The 23,781-nt window shown below is 46.1% G+C and overlaps 2 protein-coding genes across 3 annotated transcripts in view; one reads left to right on the forward strand and one right to left on the reverse strand.

Annotated features, from left to right (window-relative positions):
* The first annotated feature begins 12,724 nt into the window (after positions 1 to 12,724).
* On the forward strand, positions 12,725 to 18,749 carry LOC119387742 (uncharacterized). The gene is made up of 4 exons (XM_037655245.2): positions 12,725 to 12,941; positions 14,204 to 14,702; positions 15,986 to 16,071; positions 16,821 to 18,749. The coding sequence occupies exons 2-4, from the start codon at positions 14,260 to 14,262 to the stop codon at positions 17,039 to 17,041; spliced, it is 750 nt and encodes a 249-aa protein (XP_037511173.1). The 5' UTR covers positions 12,725 to 12,941; positions 14,204 to 14,259; the 3' UTR covers positions 17,042 to 18,749.
* Positions 18,750 to 19,590: 841 nt separating this feature from the next.
* The window catches only part of LOC119387737 (uncharacterized), a 70,188-nt gene continuing 65,997 nt past the window's right edge, over positions 19,591 to 23,781 (reverse strand). For both annotated transcript variants that reach the window (XM_037655232.2, XM_037655231.2), the window contains exon 19: positions 19,591 to 22,772. In XM_037655232.2, the coding sequence (XP_037511160.1) occupies positions 22,756 to 22,772 (17 nt within the window). In that variant the 3' untranslated portion in view covers positions 19,591 to 22,755. The remainder of the gene's footprint in view (positions 22,773 to 23,781) is intronic.

The raw sequence follows: 23,781 nt of genomic DNA on the forward strand, positions 1-23,781 counted from the left end.
TTTCTTATTTACATAAATGACCTCCCTAACAGTATTGTTTTTTAATCAATTAAACTTTTCGCAGACGACTGTGTCATCTATCACAAAATTACAAACTCATCTGGTTCAATAAATATCCAAAAATGAGCTTAACCAATTATCCCTATGGTGCGACAAATGGCTTATGCAACTAAACATTAGTAAATGTAAGGTCATGAGAATAACCCGACGCTTTCACAGCACACATTACCCTTACCACCTTAAAGGAGCCCCCTTGAATTCCGTCAACTCCTACAAATACCTCGGAGTTAACATCACTAAAGTGCTATCCTGGAATATGCCCGTTGATTACGTAACCCGCAATGCTAACCGTACTCTTGGCTACCTGCGCCGTAATTTTTCTAAAGCGCCCTCTTCTTTAAAATTAGTTCTGCATACAACTTTAGTCCGTCCACAACTAGAATATGCCTGCAGCATCTGGGATCAGAATCAATCTATACTAGTCAACTCACTCGAATTTGTTCAGAATCGCGCAGCCCGGTTTATTCTCTCCAATTACTCCCGCTACGCTTCTGTATCCACAATGAAGAAGAAATTACAACTACCTGATGTGTCCTTACGTCGTAAATGTCTTCGTCTTTGCCTCTTTCACAAAATTTATCATCAAAATGAAGAGTTAAAAACCATCTTTGTCTTCAACATGACTACATTTCATCACGCGTGGACCATAACTTTAAAGTTGGTGTCCCACTTTGCCGAACTCACCTATACAACAACTCTTTTATCCCCCAAACCAGCAGGGAATGGAACCACCTTCCTGCCTCCATCGCTGCAATCGCCGACACCAACTTTAAAAGTTCCATTCAAGATACGGTATTTTGTTAACTTGTATGTTCAGAAAATGTATTATTGCACACTTGTATGTATTACCGCACACTTATATATGTATTAACCACTCCTTTCTGTAATGCCCTCAGGCTCTGAAAGTATTTGAAATAAATAAATAAATAGATAAATAAATAAATAAATAAATAAATAAATAAATAAATAAATAAGCTGGCGTGAAGAACTGCGTGGGTAAGCCTCCATCTCCTAAACCTCTGCCTTATTTAGTTAGTATTAGTCGGCAGAGGAAAGCAACAATCCACCATTGACCTTGCCATATCAACGAGAGATGTATGCCTTACCTGGTCACGTGAAGCTGACCCATGGGGCTCAGATCATCTGCCGATTTGGTTGGTTCCCGAACATTCTCCTAGCCGCCAGAGTGCTGCCTACAGTGTGACAAATTGGGACAAGTTCCGTCGGCTGATTGCAGGAGCACCGTCACACGACAACTTGTTCCAACTCGTGAGGAAGTGTCTACAACAAGCTACGGTACGACGACTGCGGAGCGTAGATAAACCAAACCCCGATTGAAGCTCTTGAGGCTACGTGCTTGTCGACGACGCGCTTACAGGAGGGCGCAGCGTTCTAAAAGGAATTCTGATTGGACGCTATATAACCGCTTAGATGCAGCCATACGGCGGCACACAAAACAACTTCGTCGAAGGAGCTGGGCCGCATTGTGTAGCTCATTGCATACGGCGAACGGTTTTGGAAGTGTATGGCGCATATTGAAGGCCCTCCGAACTCCCGAGGTCTGCAAAAATCCAACGGCAGCCTTGTGCATAACGACTGGACGGTCTCCGCAAATTGTTGCGGAAGAACTTGCCGATCTTTTCGCCTCTCCTATGTCAAGAGACAACGCAAGCGGCGACCTGAATTCGTTGACAAGTGATAGTTCGATGACAATTTTCTGTGGTCCCCCCTGTGAGATGGATCAAGCAGACTACTCTCGACGAGCTGCGCCATGCGCTCAGCCTTTCATATCGTCGCACTGCTCCAGGCGAAGATGGTGTTACGTACCAAGCCTTGCGAAACATCGATGAAGCCTTTCATCAGGGTATCCTAGACGAATACAACAAAGTGTGGAGAACGTCTCTGATTCCTACTGAGTGGAAATCATCTGTGGTGAAGCCAATTTTAAAGCCTGGGCGCCCTGCACAACATCTGAAGTCATACCGGCCAATATCGCTAACTTCTAACGTTATGAAGTTGATGGAACGAATGGTACTGTTTCGTCTGGACGACAGATTACAGGAGCTCTCTTTCTTCCCTGATGTCATGAGTGGATTTCGTCGTCACCGTTCAGCCCTCGACAGCATCGCAGATCTTGTATCATCGCTGGAATCTGCTCGAGCAAGCAGGCACTCTGCGTACGTTCTATTCCTTGACATACAGCAAGCGTTTGACTCGGTACTACATAGGGCGATTATTTGCGCACTTATGACTGCGGGAATTTCAGGTCGTCTGCTACATTTTGTGCGTGATTTTCTATCGGAGCGCAGGATGAAAGTACGCGTCGGAGAAGCAACGAGTCAATCTCGCACTGTTAATTGTGGCGTCCCGCAAGGCAGCGTCTTGTCGCCGCTTCTCTTTAACAGTGTGCTAGCTGGACTTCCAAGCCGATTACCGCAAGATTGTGAGTTTCCACTAGGCATAGCGATTTATGCCGATGATATCGCGCTATGGGTAAGCGGTCCGTCACACCATGGTCCCCGTCTTCGTGAAATATTGCAGAGAGCTCTGGATGCAACTTCAGAATACTTGGTGGAAGTTGGCCTGCACATTTCACCTGCGAAATCAGCCGCAATTGCTTACCACCCTAGGCAACGCGCTCGTCGAAGCATGAGCAGGCTACACCTTGAAGACACACCGATACAATGGGTACAGCAACACCGCTACCTGGGCGTAATCATCGATGATCGTCTTTCTTGGCGCCCTGCTGTTGCCTCTGTGCGGCGCAAATCGCTGTCCCTGTTCAAGTATGTGGCCGCCTTGACTGCTAGGGGCGATGGCATTGACCAGACGACAGCGCTACATGTGTACCAATCATCTGTACTCTCTTGCGTGATGTATGCCTTGCCAGTCTTGAATGTTGCGCCTGGTTTAATGTCTCAACTGGAACGGGATCATCGTGTTGCCCTCCGAGTCATGCTTGGCTTACCCCGAGAGGCCCAATCTATTCCATTGCTCACTGAAGCACACCAGTTGCCCCTAAGGCTACAAGCTGATCAGAGAGCGTTACATCATATCGAGCGCATGCACCGCGCCCCAGATGGCAAAGCACTCGTTAATAGGCTGATTCGGCGCCCGCTCTCTCGCATGGGGAAAATGGCGGCTTTGTTTACTGTCATTACTGGCAATTCGGACAAAACCACCTCTGTGACATCATCGAAAGGGCACAGTCAATGTATTTTCCTCAGTCACCTGTCAATTCCAGGAATACGCAAAAAGTGTGACCAACCTGTTTCGGCACTATTCCAATTAGCCCAGTCACACTTATTTGAAGAATTTGGAGATTACGTTAAAGTATTTACGGACGCATCTGTACGCAGCGACGGCCTCGGTGCTTCTGCAGCTTTCTTTTGTCCTTCGACAGACATCAGACGAGTGTTTAAAGTACCTCACCCGTCATCATCAGTGACTGCGGAACTCGCAGCGATTGATGTCGCCCTTAAGTACGTGCAAGAAGGATTGCCTACATCGAAAGTCGTCATCCTTACAGACTCTCGTGGTGCCCTTAGCAGACTCACCGGAAAAGAGGCCGACAGCCCTATTCTATGCAGTATCGCAGAATCAGCCGACAAAATTCTCTCACGCGGGATGTCCCTAGCTGCCCAGTGGATACCTTCGCACGTGGGCATTGCTGGAAATGAAGAGGCTGATCGCCTCGCTTCATCTTGTAATCATGATGACTGTGACTGCCCGGAAATTTCGTCTATGATGGACAACGCTCGTCTGCTTATACGCCGCCACCTCCTAAAGCAGCACCCAGACCAGCGCGTCGCGAACGGATCGTTTCCTCCCCGTGTTCGTGGTCGTGGCTTGCCTCGTCGTTCCAGAGCACTGTTATATAAACTAAGAGTCGGTTCGGTATTGGTGCGCGAACGCTTATTCCGTCAAGGACGTGTGAACAGTCCGTTGTGTGCAGCTTGTGGCTCATGTGAAACACTTGAGCATCTTATAATACACTGTCCCGCATTTGCAGCGCGCTACGCAGCGGGCTTTGCTGATTAAGGAATATAAATTCCTCGGACTTAAATGCGCGACCATCGACGATTACCTCTTTCCGAGAGGTTGTGTATCTCGACGCGACCAGGCCCATCGAGCTCTGCTGACCTTTATGGACCAAACAGATCTGGCCACCCGTCTATAAGCGTTCCTTTTTTTGTGTGTGTGTGTGTGTTTACCTATTTTTGTCCAAGTCTTCGTCAATTTTTTTTCTTCACTTTTCTATCTCCTTTCCTCTCTTTCTCCTCCTAACTTCCTTTCCTCTGTCTCTTCCCTCTTCCCGAAAGAGCAGGCAGGCGTTGTGCCCCTCTTGGTGGCAGTTGCCAGCTTGCTCTCTCCCTCTTTTCTCTGTGTCCTTGTGCTTGTATGTATACAAATCAAATAAATAAAATAAATAGGAGGAACAGCAATGTGTTGACTCTCAATCATAGGGAAAGACAAATATATTAGCGTGAAAATTAAAATGTGTCTGCGTTAACACCTGTCTTTCCCTGTACGTACAGGTGCGAGTCATGACCATTGCGTAAGATAGGAAACAAAAAAACTCCATACCTTATGGAGCTAGCCTAGAGTTCAGGGCATCCGGTGGACTGAAAAATCTCCCAGCCACAGGAGAGGTTAATCCCGAATGTTCTTTCGAACGCGAAGGTCCTATAAAGCTAAATCTTTCTCATTTCCGGCCAAGCGGGGTGCCGGTTCAATAAAATGTAACGCGTAAGCTTATTCAATACAATGTAACGCGTTTAACGCGTAAGCTTATTGTTATGGATGTCTTTCCCGAATTTCATTAGCTGCAATGCGACCAAAAGTTACCACTGGTGAGCATAGGTGAAAAAAACAACAACAAAAAATTGGCCGCGTATCTGCGTGCTTCGCTGCAAATGTCGTCTTAAGACGATAGAAGAGGCGCTGCGTGAGATATGGACGCCATCTGGCAATACGTCGGGAAACATGAGTGCTGTGTTGCGGGCTGGTAGTACCGGCGCAGCGGCAGGCGAAGACCGGCACCGCGACCGGTGGGGACGCCGGCCAGCTCGAACACGCTGTTTGGCGCGATGCGCCGAAGGAGAAGAAACGTCCGCACTCAGCGACTACTCTCCACAAACTATCTTACTTACACGTCGCCTGGGTAAAGCAGGAATGCCAGAGCGGCGCCCCCTGTCATTCGTACAATGCAATACTGAACCGAAACCAAAACACAACATGAGCTTGTGCAGAGGGCACGGAGGAAGACAAGTTTCAGCGCAGTCGCATTTTCAGCACACCTTAAGAAACTAGGGTTGTAACATTGTAGGGCGAGTAGGGCCAGAAGGACCGTCACGACGAAAACCTGCCTCCTCAGTCGTATCCGCCTGGAACGTTGGTGTGGCTTCGCGTTCCCTCCTCCGCTCCTGGCCTTTCCACAAAGCTACTGCCTAAGTACGAATGCCCCTACCGCGTCCTACGTCAAGCATCCCCAGTTAACTATATGATTGAGCCTGTTCAATCATCTACGGACCGCCGTCGTCGCGGCCGCCAGACTGTTCACGTCGATCGACTGAAGCCGCATTATGACCCACCAGTTGTACCTGTTCCTTAGGTCGCCAGGATGGCTCCTTTTCCGCGGGGGAGTGATTTGTAACATAGTAGGGCGCAGACAAGAACGCCTGCGAAAGAAGAAGATGAAGACGGTTGTTGTTGGCGCTCGCGCTTGCTCGGCTTGAACCACTCATCGCTTCAGCTGTGGCAATCTTTTAATAAACGCGTTACTGTCTCAACGTTAAACGCATACCATCAAGGTCTTTAAAATTGCGTATCTATGTATTTTCTATTAAAGGAACACACCACCTAATACTTACCTAATGATGTTATGCCTCAGATATGCGTAATATTTACTTTTTGATCGACAACGTTCACAAGTATGAACAGCCGTACCAGTTCAAGATGGGTGGGCGGTAAGCAAGTGGTTCAACTTTGGCCGGTTGGCTGAATCGGGTGACGTGCCGACAAACAGAAAGACAGAAAGACAGACCAAAATTTCTGCGTTTAAGTTCCCCAAGAAAGACTATCGTCTTTAAAAGAAGCAGTCTATGGCGATGCTTTTGGCAGCGAACTCCTCTGCCACAGTACCGTAAACTTTCGTGACAGACACAGCCATATTGCTGGTTGCTTGCACCTCCTATAATGGCACTAAGCCTTCTCGAAAATCAAATCGTAATGATGATGATGACTGCAGCAATGGTTCGGACCCTCTGTAAAAAAAAAATAGCCAAGGTACCAGGTGGCTATTACGCACTGACCTCCACTAGAAACCCAAGTGGAGGTCAGTGCTATTACGTTGACAAAAAATACAAATAAAGATACAGACGAAACCAGCTATAAATCAAATCAGGTAGTAAACAATAAAATAGTAAACTTAAACAAAACTCAAAATGATTAATTCATTAGAGTTGTCCTAAACATAAACAAAACTCGAAATAAAACTCAAAATTATTAATGCCCCGCCACGGTGGTCTAGTGGTTACGGCGCTCGACTGCTGACCCAAGGTCGCGGGATCGAATCCCAGCCGCGGCGGCTGCATTTTCGATGGAGACGAAAATGTTTGAGGCCCGTGTACTTATATTTAGGTGCACGTTAAAGAACCCCAGGTGGTCGAAATTTCCGGAGCCCTCCACTACTGCGTCTCTCGTAATCATATCGTGGTTTTGGGAGGTTAAAACCCAGATATTATGATTATTAAAATGATTAACATTAAAAGAATAACAATTATGGCTATGCAAAGAATTGGGTTAAGAGGTTCTTCACAGGTCATTATTTCTGGAATGTGCACAACGTCGTATTCATGTGCTACAGTATACTGTCAGCTGTGCCCTCCAAAACAGAGGCACTGACGCCCACGAGTCGGTGTGCCATACAAAACACAGTGCAATTCACTTAGCGCAGACAACTAACTGTACTGTAGACCAGGGTTGTCGAGTTCTTCCTGTATATTTTCGAGAGAATGCATTCGAGAAAGGTAGGTTTAAGTATCACATCGCTCACTGTTAGTTTTCTCCCCTTTAAATATGTATGAATTACCAAATGGCATGCCAGTCGATCTGCGCAGCCTTTGGCGCAATATAAATGTCAAACAGGCATATTGAAACACCGCGATACACTACGTCGGTTTTTCCGGTAATCTACTATTGGCCTCGAGATCGAACAGAGTCGGCACCTAGCGGCGAGCGGACGAAACCCTGCGGTGTGGATGGCTCCTTGCGTCGTCTGCCAGCCACACCGTGTTCGCATGTGTGCGAACGTCATGCCCGTCCTCAGAGGGTAGCTTATTCCGTTTTGTTAGCACAGTATCAAATGCTTGTACGTATGCCTACACGATATACAGTGAAACCTCGGTGATACGAATCTCACGGGACCACCAAAAATATTCATATCATCCGAATTCGTATCACCAGAAAGCATGAAAAATTAGCATGCGGCAAAAGATAGTTGGCGTACATTTTCATTTGTTTTTCAGGGCCGCAGCAACGTCCGCAAGAACCCTGAATGATTGTCAGTTAAGTTTTTAGATGTCGGCGAAAGCAGTAGCCCCTTTAAAATTTTAGTATGTTTTTTTTTTTTTTTTTTTGCATGACACCGGAGTACTGCAGCAAAAGTAACGAAAGAAGCGCTTTGACGCGATGGATCAAGGCCACAAAATTACAGAACCACGGTCTTGTGTTACGATTTTGTTATCGCGGAGGTGTTGGGGATGTTTTGGGGATATTTACGGCCATGCCCGCACAAGTGCGACCTCAATGGTCGCGCATGTTGACACTGTGAGGCGTGACTCCTTCGCAAAGACCGTCCTGGTCTTCTTTCGGTCCTCGACCACCTTTCATAGGATGTCTGATGCACGAGGCATGCACGTGTAAACACAGTACAACGACAAAAGCCCGCGTCGACGCGTTAGAAAAAGAAGCATGGCGCTAATATCATCTGTAATCTAAACGCGAAAGCACACGGAGGCACTTAAGAGCTTTAAGGATTCGTGCACACAATCTCGGAAGCCGTGACGCGTCTCTGAAGGTTTATTCTGACCGTAAGAAGAGCGTTTTTCTGACACCGTGATTCTGACAATTTGGCGGTGCGGCGCGCATGCCCACGCTTGCGTTCCCGCGCTCGCACGTGCTTTACGCATCTTCCGGGACAGCACGGACAGCACCTCTTCGTACCTATGCGGTGGCATACGTTCGTATCAAACGTCACTGGGTGAAAATTGGTTCGCAACAACCGTACTCCATTGCATTGCAGTCTAATGGGCCTTGGCCGGGACCAACGAAAAATTCGTATCACGCCGAAATTCGTATGAACTGTGATCGTATCACCGAGGTTTCACTGTACACAAGCAGTTCGCCTTCCGAGGCTTGTATGCGCTCTAACGAGTGCATGCACGTGTCGATATGGCGCTAGGTATAATCATCGTGCCGTCCATTCGCCAAAATCATTTCAATGTGGGTACCAGTTGTTGAAGCACGTCGCATAGTGCATTTGGCGCTATCCTAAACGAAAGAAGTATTAAATGTAGAGGTGTGAATGCAGAATTTTAGCGACACCCTCTCGTGAAGTGTTGCAGAACACAAGCTAAACACGTGCAAATAAAGCAAGAAAAAACATCGAGCACAGTGCAAAACACGACTGTCACCGAAGGCCAGCACCCAGTTGATTGGCAGATTGCGCTTCTCTCACACGTAATAGGAGCGTTGATTAGGCCAGCTTCGTGCATTAATGTGGCAATGGAGGGCGTATATATCACCATCAGGCTGCAGTCAGCGCGCTTTATTCGCCGACAATCGGCTCAAACCACTCACGGCGAAGCGGCGCTGTGTACATTTGGATGCGTGCCGCGGACCACCCATCCACACTAACGCGGCGACGGTGCTGCCACCTGTTGCCCGATCTCACGGCGATCAGGGAGTACGTATGCAGCCCCAAAATCACCGTGAGGTTGAATATCTCTATAGAGCATGTGCTAAAGAACCGCAGCGCAAAAAAAGGCAAGGACGAAACAAGACGACGAGGACGAGAGCTGATTTCATGCATCTGTTAATCTGATTTTTGAGTACGTGCGTTTAGAGAAACCTTCCGTCTTTTGAAGTAATCTGCGTTTCTTCCTACAGGCAACTTTTTCTTTTTAACTACCGTGTGATAATAAAGAAGTGCGTGATATCTCAATGTGCGGGAATCTTTATTCATATGCTTTACGAAAACTTCGGTAGACTTAAAACGTACTGATGTATACAAAAGATCGCGGGCCCGGATCTAGGGGATCAGCATAAGCTGGTTAACCAGGTCAGGTCAGGGAAGCAGCAAGAGCCAATGGCCCTATACCAGGACTGACGAAGTCACCTGCACTGGGTGAAAAAAAAAGAGATACTCTTTCTCGCTGCTTCAAATCAATAATTGTTTATTGTCTCTATCTCTTTGTCGACGAAAAAGCAAACACGTTTGTTTCTGTTCTCGACAGAACAGAAACTGTGATATGTGGATAAATGTACACGTTACTGACGTGTAAAAGCAAACACGTTACTGACGTAATGCGATTGAACAAATCGTCATAATTAAAGATATGACTACCAGCTCGGTTGTTGGCGACCACGTCATCGTTGTTTTGGTGTTCCGATAAAACGACATCCTAACTGCACAATGTAACAGTTTAGAGACATGACCTTTAGTGTGCGCATCGCAAGGTGCAGTCACAGCCGGAAGAGATGAGCACAAGTGAGCAATGACCGGAGCAACACAATCGCCAATAGCATTGCAAATTACGGCTTTAGGATGGGCTAATTTTTGCCGGTCCCTCCCGCTTCATCAGGTAGGTAGTGTCTGCTGCTCTTTTCATGTCATGCTTGCGAACAGGACGCGCCCATGCAGTGTCGCGATTCGGCCCTCGTGCTAATCTTCCTTTCTGCCGCGATTGTACCTTTACAGCGCGTACGGTAGCCTGCGAAAGGGTGCGCGAGGTTGACTATGCAGACCCTCACTCGAAGACGAGAGTAAACGGCACGAGTCGCTCCACAACACGATTGCTATAGCGTAGTCAGATTTGGCACAGGAAAGATGGAGCTGTGGATATACAGACCAGCAACAAAAGGCAAGGAGGTCAACTGTAGGCACACGATCGCTATGCTGGCCTGCGCAAGAGGAAAGGGAACAAACGCAGCGAAAGATAGACGAGGCAGAATGAGCACTCCCCCGAAGCACGCAACGGTGCACAGCAAGGCTATGTCGCGGACCGATGCATACGTTGCCGACGAGAGCTTACACGTTTTCTTACCATGCGGAATCCTATAGACGAGTAAAACGGAGATTTATTACGGTGAATGTTCTCCAACGAAGTTACTGCCGTGCAGTGTTGTACTCAAAGAAAGAAATTCGAGATCGTTGACACAGCAATTTGAAAGGAGGTTTCACCCATATACCTATATCCTTTATATAGCCCTTCGCGCTCCGGCTGCTCACCCGAAGGTCACGAGTTCGATCCTGACCACGGCGCGGTCGCATTTCGATGAAGGCAAAATGCTAGAAGCCCCAGTACTGTGCGATGTCAGTGCACGTTAAAGGGACACTAAAGAGCAAAACGATTTTTCTCATATTAGTAAAGTACAAAGTACTCTTTCACGGTACCAAAAACACCACGCTTGCTGCGAGAAGTTGCTTAGTAAGCGAGAAAACGCGCAAAAACAAAATGTGGGTGGCGACGCCACCTTGAAGTTTCTGCACCATTCGCCGTGACGTCACATGTTTTGACGGCGCCTACTAGGGACTACGTAGTTCCTAATCGGTAAAAATGAAGTACATTGTCCAATGGCACCAAAATACGATAAATACACTTTGAAATCCCTGACGTCACGCGGGGAGATTTCGGCGCGAAATTTAAAAATGAAACTTTGAACTTGATTTTCTCCTCTATCAATAAACCTATGACGGCGAAATTAACGACGTTAGAGTTCTCAGAGAACAACAATCTATCGAACTAAACCAATTGATCGTTTCTCTTTAGTGTCCCTTTAAAGAACACGAGATGATCGAAATTTCTGAAGTCCTCCACTACGGCGTGCCTCATAAATCAGATATCGGCACGTACAAACCCAGATATTACATTAGCCCTTCGCGCGCAGATAAGCGATCGTGAATACCTATAGGCGGTGGTTCGAGTGTTCTTATTAATTATAAGGGCAATATTTATGAAAACATTTATGCGACAAATTTAGCGAGGAGTATTTAATTTTTCACTGACCCCTGACGACGACAAATCCCCTTGTCGAAATGTTGGCTCTAGCGGCATTACTTTTGTTTAACGGCTTGGCACGTACACCTTCAAGCCTCCATTTCACCTGAAGTTCTGTCTTGTTGAAATTTCGTAGGCGTTTAAATTTCGTAGGTGTATGCCGCCTGCTTCGCATAATCGCAATGCGTGGGACCTGCCGCAATTTTTCAAACCGTATACATACTCCGTTATGCCTTACTAAGCCATCAAAAGTCAACAAACGATGAAGCATCACTTATCTGCGGTGACGAAATGCCGATCATTCAAGAGCACCACGCGCTCTCCTCCGGATACCAGGGTCACCCGATGCTGCGTGCAAGTTACCCAACACCACTGTTATACCTCTAAAAGCATACGCACGCAGTGCGACTGCTGGAAACGAATCACCGTACCAGATGGCTCGTAAGGAGTATTGCCGGATCAACTTTTATGCGGAGCATTTGTCTCTTTCTTTCTTTTTTTTTTATGCCAGGCACGTTGGGAGGGCTTTGCAGGTAGGCTCATGTTGGCGATACGCCAACGTGAGCCTAACTCGATGCACCTCGATGCATTGTCAACTCTAAGCGCAGGATGCATTTCAAGACATCAAGTTCGAGTTTGGCCGCTATGCGAATTGTAGAACGTCATCTCCAAGGGCATCTCAGGTAGAGATGATGCCCGTGCCTTTGAGCTCGCTGTACAACGAAATAATGCCCTGAGGGTCATAGCAGAATTTTAAGAAGGCTTCATATCCCAAACATCACACAACCCCGTGCAGCGTAAACGCTGACATCTGTCGAGTCTTACAGATTTGGGTAATATTAGGCGTCGATCTGAACGAAGAAAAAAAAAATGAATTCACCGACTATTACGATACTGCCTAAAGCAAATTCTGAGCGCAGCTTCATGTTGGGGCAACGCCAACTGTGTTTGTAGTTTTGGATATCCGCAGCTGTAGCAATGTAACATTCGTTACATATTGCCACAGAAAGTGCCAGCGCTCGAGTGCTACGAACACCACAGTGCATTGCAGGCGTCGCGAACCAAGCGAAACGCCGACAGCCCCGTTACGACAAGCGAAGCCAGCCGCAGTGCACGTGCCAGACCAACGCAACACGAGCGCTACCCCTCTTATACTATAGATAATCAGACAGCAGACAGACAGCATGCCACACTACAACTACAGTGTACCGAGAGCCTAAAAACCGGAAGAAACGACGTTTAGACTCAAACAAAATGGCTCCACTCACGAGCGGCGACATCAGCGCCACAATTCTGAAGGCCGCCACCACAGGCCTCTCGTGGTAGCGGAGAGAAAGGTAGAAGAGAGAGGAGGAAAAGCGCGGCGCGCCCGCAACGGCGGGCCCCTCAAGAGCACCAATCGAACCGAGTGCCCCGTGTGGGGCTGTGATGAGGCCCCCCCACCTCCGGCCCCCCGCCAATCCAACGGCCGCCTGTGGCCGTTGTCTCGAAGTCGCGTAGGTACCACGAATGCACCAAACTCGAACTCAGTGAACCAGTCCAGTGACCGTCGGAAGCGCAGTGTCGGGGATACGACGACGGTCACCGCGCTGCGCTCAGGTGAGTTTGCTTCCGCCACATCCTGCGCCCGCCATGAGCCCACGCTTTCGACGTGCGTGCGTACAACGGTCGCCTTTGAAATGCCGCCGACGCCGCCTCTGTTTTGGGGCGAGAGTGCGCGTTGCCACCGCCGCTCATTCTGAAGTCTGCGCTACGCTCGGCGCGTAGGTCCGCTTGCCGTCAGCTCCTGTCCGCAGTAAACGCAATGTTATGTCACTGAGATGTCAGCAGCATCGCGCTAAGCTTCGTCTCCGCTCTCAAGCTGCAGCCGTTGCCGTAGTTGTAGCGCGACTCGGAGCAAAGATTGCGCCATATAATCTACCTTCAAATGGAGTTCACACCTGTGCACTGTACTTTTTTTGTAATTACGCGGATTCGCTTTGCTTCAGCGCCCTTTCATATATATAACTCCTACTAGCCTCCCAACGGATGCGGAAAGCTCCCGGCATTTCACATAGTATTACGTCCGCTGTTGATAGACATAAAAGCTTTTACATGCGAAACACAATGACACATATGGGCGCGAGCGTGAGTACAGCTGGAGCGTAACGGATATCGTTCCCATCTCACGCGCAGCGTCCGATGCCAGGATATATGCCCTCATCCGGGACTACGTCGTGCGTATTCTAGCGCAGCGCGCTGTGGTATTCTGTTGAAAGCCGCGCGATCCTCTAGTATCGTCGGTTAGGTCGGCAGCATACCTGTACGGTTCGCCGAGCACCACCGACCGAGCACTCACATACTCCTTTTGCAGACGCATGAAGACGCACACCGCGCGCCTCCCTCTATCTAGCCGGGCCGTTCTATTTCCGCTCGGACAGACCAGACGTTAGGAGCGGCCCGGCCGAACAGTCGAAAGAGGAGGCGCGCGCACCGATTGCCAAGGGAAACAAATCATCGTACGCGTCCGCATATAGAAAGCCGCGTAAACACAAGTCCCCTTCGGAGCACATCGTGTGTTCGTAGTGCCGGAGAAAGCTCCGAGAAAGAAAGCCACGGGTGGAAGCTCCGGTCAGCGCGTGCCGCGTTTAGCAACGCCTCGGCGGCGAAGCGTGCTCCTTCCTATCCCGTCACGCCGGGCGGCCGATCAGGGGATCGAGTGCGGCTGGCAGCGGGCGAGCGCCGTTCTGCCCTCTGGCGTGACGGCCAACACATTCCGCGGGAGCCGTTGACCCGTCGACCGAGGGCCTGCCTCGGCTGCACGGGCAGCGGCGGTGGCTGGCTGGCTGACCGACCGGTGTATGCCTGTGCCGCCCGTGCAGGATTCCGGCCTTGAGCCCTGGGCCATGGCCGGGACGTCCCGGGCCCAGGCGGCGTGATGTCGAGCTCGGCGAGCCTCGAGGCGTCCGCCACGCCGCCAACCCTCAAGATGTCCAGCCGGCAACTGCTCAACGTCAGCTCACTCAGCAAGCACTCGGCGGCCGCGGGCGGCGGGGGCACGCCGCTGCTCGTGGCCGACGCGCGCAGGCGCCTCCAACTGGCCTCCGCGTCCCGTCTCGCCGTCCACCAGCTACTGGGCTCGCTGGCGCTGCTGTGCCTCCTGTCGCTGCTCATGGCTTTCCTCGCTCTCTTCTTCCTGCAACGCGTGGCCAGCGCGGGCCCGCAAAACTCCGACAGCCCGGAGGAACACCTGGCCCTCTACCAGGTGGCCGTTGCCATGAGCACCCTTACCATATCACTCAACCTGTGCTGCCTGTTCGTCTGCTGCATCCAGTTCCTGCTCGGCGTCAAGCTGCTCCGGACGCCGAACGGACTCGACAGGTTGGGGGCATAACTGTTCTACGAGGATTGTTCGCGTATCGGGACGCATGCAGATCACCAAGTACACTCACTCACACGTGCCTGTCACAGCGATACCAAATGCCACTTTCGTTTGAAGATCAATCAGGCACATCACCTACCCCGAGACGCAATGCATGTGTCATGTCTTCATAAACAGGATCTCACATAACAGGATTCTGCACAACATTTCCCATAGAAATGAGGATAGACTTCACACAAAACAGCTTCGGAACACTGGAGCATGCAACCAAAGCCACTTCATCCAGTTAGCTTAATAAACATTCTTATCAGGACGCATGAAAGTCCTTTTTAATAACTAAAATGGTCTGCGGAGGAAGTTTAATTTCCTGCACTCTAGATGGCAGTATAGAACAGTTTGCCTTAAAATCCCTGGATATTTTTGGGAAAGTACCGTCTTTCTTTTAACCGAGCCGCCACGCCGAGCACCCTCCTCTCCCGCCACTTCGCGGTTACTAACGTTGCGCGCGTTATCAGCGTGACATAGCATTCTGGATAGGAAAGTGGCGCAAGCTGGGTTATAGGGCCGGCGCCCACATGGTGGCCGCTTGGGAGAGGATATAGATAAGGTTTGGGCACTTGGAAGAGGACGGTTGGACACTTTGGAGAGGGTATGGAGGAGAGCGTCGCTACTTTCTATATATTAAGGGGTTTTAGTTTGCCTTAGGGAGCCTACATGTGCGCGCCTCCGTCTCGGAGGCGCGCACATGTAGGTACCCTAGTTTGCTTCTGCATATAGGTAGCTGTGCCTCTTCGAGAGGCACTACTGAACAACACAGGTCTGAAACTACTTTTCAGTATTTCATAATGGCGAGTGTAGGGCAGTGAAACGAAAGTAGCAGTTGGGCTAATTAGTACACAAATGCCTGCATCCATAGGCGTGCGCACGGGGGGGGGGGGGGGGGGCGCAAAGTAAGCCCCACACATTGACATAATAGGGAGGGGGGCGCTGCGACTGGGGGGGGGGGGGGGAGGGGCAATGTCAGCGCCATACATTGACATAATTGGGAGGGGAGGCACGCCTATGCCTGCATCACTGCACACAACTCAAATGATTGGTATAAGGAACGGGCACAGTGTTATGATGAATATGAAAGGGCAGTAGCAGCAACTGTCGTGTCATTTCATGAACGTGATTAGCTGCCAAGGAAACTGTCCTCGCTCAAATGAAATACTCTCTAGCATGGCTTCATTGGGTTAATCATACGTTAACCACAATTTTGCTCTTACTTTTTTTGCTACAGGACAAACATGTTCATCAAGAGGAGCTCCCACACCCGTGTGCTGGCGATCGCCGGCTTTTTCTTGTCAATACCAGTCTTTTTCACAGGTAGGTCTACCATTTCATTATTTCCCCATGCACATAATAAAATGAGCATTCAGCAAAGTAAGCCCTTGCAAACCACTTTGACATTTCCTGTTAAACAGGATTTCCCTTCGCCTCTCTAGTGATCCCCCAGTTTCATAGATCTACTTAAAGGGACACTCTTAGTTTAGACTGATAAGCTATACTAAGAAAACTCTATTGTTGTTAATTTCACCTACAGGTTTTAATAATAGATGAGAAAAACAAATTCAAAAGTGTCACCCTTAAATTTCCTGCCGAAATCTCCGATGGTGACGTCATGGATTTCAAAGTGTTTTTTTTTTTTTGTATTTTGGTCACATTGTCTCAACAAAGCTTCCTGAAGCTTGGTATTTTAAGTCTCTGGCTACCTCGGAAGGCAGTCTACTTCATTATTACCGATGAGGTACACGTAGACCCTGAAAGACACCGTTATAATCTATGTCACAACGATTGGTGTGGGAACATCAAGGTGGTGTCGCCACCTGCATTTTTGTTTTATGTGTTTTCTCACCAAGCGTACTCTTGCAGCAAGTGTGGCATTGTTGGATCGCAAAAGAATAATTTACTAATGTACGAGAAAAATCGTTTTTCTCGTTAGTGTCCCTTTAACAGCTGTGTATACAGCTATTTGCCCACAGAATGTGTTCATTCTTTGTTCGCTGCATATGCCCTCAACTCTAAGCACCATGAGTGGAATCTATAACCAGAAAAACAATTTTGCCATTTCCCAGGAGTAATCCTCTTCACATTCATCCACTTCCACGAGCTGCCAGCAATCGTGACCAGTGTCGTGATTGGACTGGGCATCGTCTTCTGTGGTGTGGCATCTGTCCACAACGTCTACCTCTGGCAGTGGGAGAAGACCTGTGCCACTCGTGAACTGGTTGAGAGCCGTGCGCTCGGTGTGCAGCCGGACCTGACCCACACCCTTGAGCTCTCGACGCTGGTGTGACTGTGTGTGTGATGGTGATGCTTGCTACGAGTGACTACCACACAAGACGGAGGTCATTCAGGAACGAGGAACAATCGCAACCGGTGCTCCTGCTCACAGCGACATGTGACATAAGTGACATAAGAGTTTTGCTAGCAAACGGTAAAAGAAGCTAGTCAGCATGGGGCCTCTCATATGAATGAAAAGATTATTCTACACCTCAATACAGCAACCACTGCTCCGCTAGGCCTTATCTACGAGCATGGCTGAAAGTTGCCAGCGATATTCTAATGAAGTTTAATTTGCAGCTTTTTAACTTATTGTACTTGCACATTGAATCACTGTTTGCAGGTTTCGAAGTTCATTTCGCAGTCTGCTCATTATACATTGTGATTTTTTTTTTTTCGCTTTTCATATCCAGCTGCTCTACTGTTCCTAAAGTATTCGGAGCAGAGCCACCAGTTAAGTTGAAATTAAAATGTACCATTCTGCTCCCACAAAGCCTGCCAAAACTGTGGTGTAGCCAAGAGAAATTTCTGTATCAGGCACCTAAAGCAGTAGAGCTTAAGACACATGTCCTTATATCTTTTTTTTTTCTTTAGCATAGTCTTCAATTTTAAGCTCATTAATGGAATTCCACATGTGTGCACCATGTAGCATATGCTGCAACTTCTTGAGATGGTGAATCGCGTGAAACATAGTGTGAGAGAGGCACATCGCGACTTGCTTTTCTTACTCTTCTAGCAGCCTTCTGGGCCAGCCATGTTATCATCCACAGAAAAGCTTGCAGTGATAAGATAGTTGAAACAGGGTGAACAAACTGCTCTACAAGCTGTGTAGTACTTAAGCCATCAGGAAGAAAACACAGGGCGTAAAGAGTTATCATAGCAGTTAATTTAGGAAGTGGGCAACACAAGAAGCCACAGACAATTAAAACAGAGTTAATCATACCTCCACTAATGTTTAGGTAAAACAGCGATATATGTTGGCACGTCAGTGGCAGGACTCCGTGTACTTTACATGCACATTAAAAAACTCTAGATGGTCAGATTTAATCAATAAATGTTTACTGTACCGTCCCTCATAGACTAGATGTTACAAGTCAGAGAATGCCATCAACCTGTTGTTGTCATTCTGTAAAAACAGGGTGAACGAATTGTCCCACCAGGGAAAAAATCTAATACCGAATCAAAAGCGCGGATTCCAGGATGCAACACAATTTTCACATGTTGCACACTATGTGCAAGTCATAGTGTGCAAGATCTCCTAGGGACCAGAAGAATATATGCAGCTACAACTATTCTGCTTGCTGTAAAATGTTCTTAACCACAATGAAGTGAAAGCAGCAACACGAAAACAAATCAACATCGTCACATCTGCACCACATTTCCATTGTGAAATTCGAAAACATCTCTTTTTCTTTTGGAATTTTGTAGACATGTTACGAGTGGTACACTGCATGTTTCACAGTGAACCAATCGATGTAGTTTTACACACCTCGACCAATTTAGCTATGCGTGTTGATAATACAAAGATAATCTTTATTTAGGAAGAACTTTTACAACAGTAATTGTTATCACCATGTGCCATTTTGACCAAGCAATCTTCATTACATAGCTCACTGTAAAAGGCAGAAACACTCATAAGTGCTGAAAATGAATGTTATGTGACACAAGACTTATCACTAGAGCTACAGTAACCAGCCCCCTAAACCCAATTTTTTCAGCTGCTTCTTATTTTTGAGAAAACTACTACATGAACCTGACATCATACATTTCCAGCTCATTTTCGATGAAATGGAAACAATGCATCCAAGCCAGAAATTAATCGAAGCTTGTTTGTAAAATGTCATTTTTACATTCATTTATAGAAGGTAAGCAAGTTAAGAATCTATAAAGAAACATTTATGTATTTCAATCTTTGCTATTTTTACGTGTGAAACGTAGAAGCATTGTGCTTATAGAATCATGCATATGGGCACTTCTTCCTGCATCGCAAAATATGAATAATGTAGAGCTCATTCAGTTAAAATAGATCACCTACTCAAAATGCTGTGTGCACTGAGAATGCAATAATGGGGCCTGGTTAACATGTAGCATGGATAAAAATGCATGACAAATTGCACAATACTCATAATGTAGAGTTTATCTGGAAAGTCTTGTAGAATGAATGTGTGGCACTGACCTGAAGTGCATGTGTTTTCACAGCACTTAATGAAGCAAGACACAATACATGTATAAGTGAAAAGCAAACTGCTTTTGCACATACCCCTCCAAGCTGCATGTGCGTCTAGATGTGTTACAGTTGTGCGCTCATGACCTTGATATGTTTCGTGTGTCATGGCTTTTTAATTATTAGTAGTTGCTGCGATGAAGGCACTCCCTCGATCATCAGCTTGATCAAAAGTGCCACGCTTGGGACCATATCACATTGTCTTGTGGTTATTGTACACCTGTTGTAAATGACATAACCATAGCGTGCCTTTGAGGCCTCTTCTCCGTTGCCATGTCATGTGTGTTGTGTTATAGCTAGTGCCGTTGTTAAATAACTGTAGTCAAGCCACACTCATGTACTGTACAGAAGCGAAGTTCGCTTGCAAAGTAGTTTTATTTGATGTGTGAACACAGTTCAGTGCAGTGAAAAAAAAAAAAAATGAAATGACTTTTGTTACAATATAAACACGCATGGAAGATGGAGCTGCACATGTACACGTATTAATTTTTTTTTTGGTGCTGTACACATTTGTTGCCAAGTACAAAAATTTGCACTGCCCATAGTGATCATGGTCATGGGACCAAATAAATGCCTTGTACATAGAAAATGAATACAATATTTCATGCACATTTCTGTTGCCTCGATGTTGCACAATTTTTTTTATCCCGACTGCCTTCTTACAGGAGGATGGGGCATAAGGAGAGGTTTGGTATAGGAAAAAAATATATTTTTTTTATAGATACAAGTTCAACACCTTGTGGACTTAAGTACTCAGTAAAATGATTCCAGCCGGAGCTTGCACTTCATAAGATTATACCTATACGTCATCAAATAGCTTTTTTTTCTAAAAGAACAGTTGTATGCTGCACATCTGCACATTGCGCAGGAAGGATTCACGATAGCAATGTTTCAATCGACATGATTGAGTTACAATATTATAGGACAATGAAGATTTCTAAATAAAAACTAGGACATTCAAAACCATCGTCCAAGAATACAGAATTCAAAGCAATGTTTCCAAGCTGTGCACTGTATGTTCACGTATCAGAGTTGGACATTTAACTCAATTGGCAAATCAATGAATGTCTTGCGATAGCAGAAAAGAAACTTTGTAAGGGCATAAGAGCATGAATATATGATCTCATCTCTTTTGATTTCAGCAGCAGTGATATACTGAACAAAATTTTCCTAGCAAGAAACAGTGCAACATGATGCTTTTCTGTTGCTGGATCTAGGAAACCACTAGATATACCTCAGCCCAGTTAACCAACTTATGTGAGCAGCTGTCTACATCATTTCAATGTTACGCTATGCTCAACGAACAAGTAACCATGAATCATAAGGCTGTGTTCAACTTAACTGAAAACCTTAATTGTAATGACATGCTGTTTGAATGCTGTTAGTGAAAACTCTTCACTCTAAATAAACACGCAAAAAGGTGCTGCCCCCACAAAATCGGGTGTGCCTAAACGTGCACACCTCAAGATATTCTTTAGACAAGCGTGCGGCTTGAATAATATGTGAACTTGGCCACAAAAATGGCCATCGTGGTAAATGAATGAATCCTTTATAATGACCAAGTGCTGTTTAGCTTATACGATCGCACTCCTGCCTCGCCTCCTTTTTAATAATGCAAAATCACTCCTCACACATTTTTTTTTTTTCATGATGAACCTGTTTTAACTAGACAAGCTTATGGACACACTGTCTCACAGCCCTTTCCATTAACACCCCACACATGCCATAGCACATGACAATGCCGTGTGAACAGCAGCTTCAAGAGGGCAGTTCTTCTGAAAGCTTCTTTAAAGACCATGCAGCCCAAGAGGCAAGTCAATTAATTCAAGAACAATATCATCACCTTACTTATCACTGTGCAAGTACAGTTCTCTGGTGGCATTACCATTACCACTTCAATAGGCAGGCTTCTCAGGTGCTCCCCAACTGTGCTACATACAGGCTCATGGACAGATTGCAAGCTCTACTTAAGATTCACGCCTAGTTTACTAGAGTCACTCATGCAAAGAAAATATTGTATGTGCTATGGTCTCCTGTGAATCAAGAAGGCTTGTTATATTCATTAAAAGGGAGAAAAGTGCACCGTGTGCGCATTATCTTTTAAACTTCTCAAGGTTGCGAACTACAGTCGAAAAATGTATTTCACAGACACCAGCCCTCGATGCTTGGGTCTGTCAAGACGTGTGTGCAGAAGTGGTATTCTTGAGCAAATCACTTTCGGAGGTAACATCTTTTCCAAAATATCATGCGACTTGCCTGAATCATAGTAGATGCAAGGGCATCTGTGACCAACAGCAACGAATTGAATCAGGCATTACGTAAAAAGTCATAAACGACATGAACAGTTCAATGCCAAGAATTCCCCGAAAGTTATCACTCAAGAATACCACCCCAAAGCTCAAGCTGACTCATATTATATCAGGTTTGTAAGGTCACTTGGCTATATACAATACTTCAATGCTATACAAGCACGCACCATGCATATTTCACAGCTTGACCTCTTATGCCGTGCGCTTCCGCAAAAGCAACTGCTGCCAATACATTGCCCTGCAACCTTTAATTTAAAAAAAATTGTTGTTCTTTTTCCCTTTCATAATAGTTTGGCAGATCAAATGGATCCAAGTACAACTGCACGACAGAACTGACACGTGCCACTTGCTCTAAAACACAAAAATGAATCATAGAGTGAAATTTTAAACATTTCGTTTAAAAATGACAATAAGTGAAGCAACTGCTCCTTCGTTGCAGAAAGCGAATCGCTAGGCAGCATGCAAACGTAGCTGTAATAAACACAAGGCATGCCTTCTGTGTACAACACCTTGGCAGGAAAATGAACAAAAGTTTTACACATATCAAGTGAACTTCAGTTGCAACAACGATAGACGTCATTACTTTGCACAGCTTTCCAGCACAGTGTGCTGATTCCCTCCCAGCTAGAAAGTGCAATGCTCGTAACTAGGAGAGTGCACCCTTAAATTGACTTGTTTGAGAAAAGTACACCATAAGGGACGTAAATTTTTTAAAAGGAGAACAAGGCAAGGAATGGATGGAAAATATGACATGCAGTCCTTTGTCTTTGAATCCGATGTTCCTGACTTACCTGCATTTTTTCAGCTACCATATGTGACCAACATATATATATATATATATATACATATATATATATATTCACACAATACAACATGCCACACTGGAAACCCTGCCGATACAAGCTACCGTACTTCAAAAAGAAACAATGCTACCTTGCAATGTCCTTCCAACAAAGGTGTAAAACACAACAAACCAACCTGCAGTTTAGCAGCAAGGTGAGACGTAACAACAACACAGACTTCTATGTCAGCTTTGTCAAGACCATGAAGATGGTAGTGAGGAACTTTGGAATGTCTTTTACACAGTCACAACATCAGACACACAAGTGGTAGAAACATGATGACGAAATTTTCCCAGAGCCCCTCACATGGCTTGATGGCAAGAGGCGAGAAGAAAGCAGGCCTGGGCGAGTCTCAAGGTGCTTTTTTGCCTGTGAAAGTATGGGGAAAGAAAAGATATCATTAGCAGAGAACAACTTCAGCAAATGTTGTCGATGCAGTACACCTCACAATTAACACAAACTCTGCGTCTACACATGAGAACTTCTTGCTACTGTGAAATCTGAAGCTAAAACCAGAATGTGCCAAGTTCTTAACACTCATGCACTGACTGCAATGGTGCGCCAGAGCTAAAGACATCTGCCTCTTTATGCAGGAGGTATTCGAATTGAATCCTGATGCCATTTAAGGTATGCTGCCACTTTTTTAGAAATCTTTTTTAGATTTTGACCTAAAAGTGATTGTATTGTGTTTGCCTTTGGGAGAACAGTTTAAAAGGACACTACAAGTGTGTAGAGCAAAAAAATTGAAACTAATTACAATATAATTACCAAATTACCCAAAATATGCCTGTCACACCAGCAGTCATAACTACCAATCCAACCACATAAAAAATAGTTTGGCAACATTATAGCAGTGTATGTAGGCTGCACAATGAACTGGGATCCTTGCGCTATTCTCAATAGTAGGTATATTATGACCTAAAAACCAAAAATTGTGTCATTTCAAAAGGTAGCATTGCAACCGAAATATTATGACATCAAAACTTATTCATTTCCAATTAGCCTAGTTCATTGCACAGGCTAATGTCTAAGCAAGAAGCACGGAAAGTTTTATTGGAAAATAGTGATTTGTTCAAATGTTATGAGCTTTTGCGCAACAAAAACCAACTGAAAGTCAGGTTTCAAGAAAAACAAAAATTCAATTTTCTGAACATGTCATCTTTAGTTGAAGGGTAGTCACAAAAAAAAAAAAAGACCATAACTTTTGAACACTACCAAATAGAGACGCACAGTAAAAGCTCGGTAATTCGGATTTCACGGGACCAAGAAAAATGTTGGAATTTTCGCGCAAGTACCACAATGAATCCGTTCCAACTAGGCTGGCTAGCAGTTTTGCTTCGAATTAACCACATGCCGAATTATCGAAAGTACTCAGAAG

Source organism: Rhipicephalus sanguineus, chromosome 3 (genome assembly GCF_013339695.2).
Source record: "Rhipicephalus sanguineus isolate Rsan-2018 chromosome 3, BIME_Rsan_1.4, whole genome shotgun sequence".
In the NCBI taxonomy this organism is placed as follows: domain Eukaryota; kingdom Metazoa; phylum Arthropoda; class Arachnida; order Ixodida; family Ixodidae; genus Rhipicephalus; species Rhipicephalus sanguineus.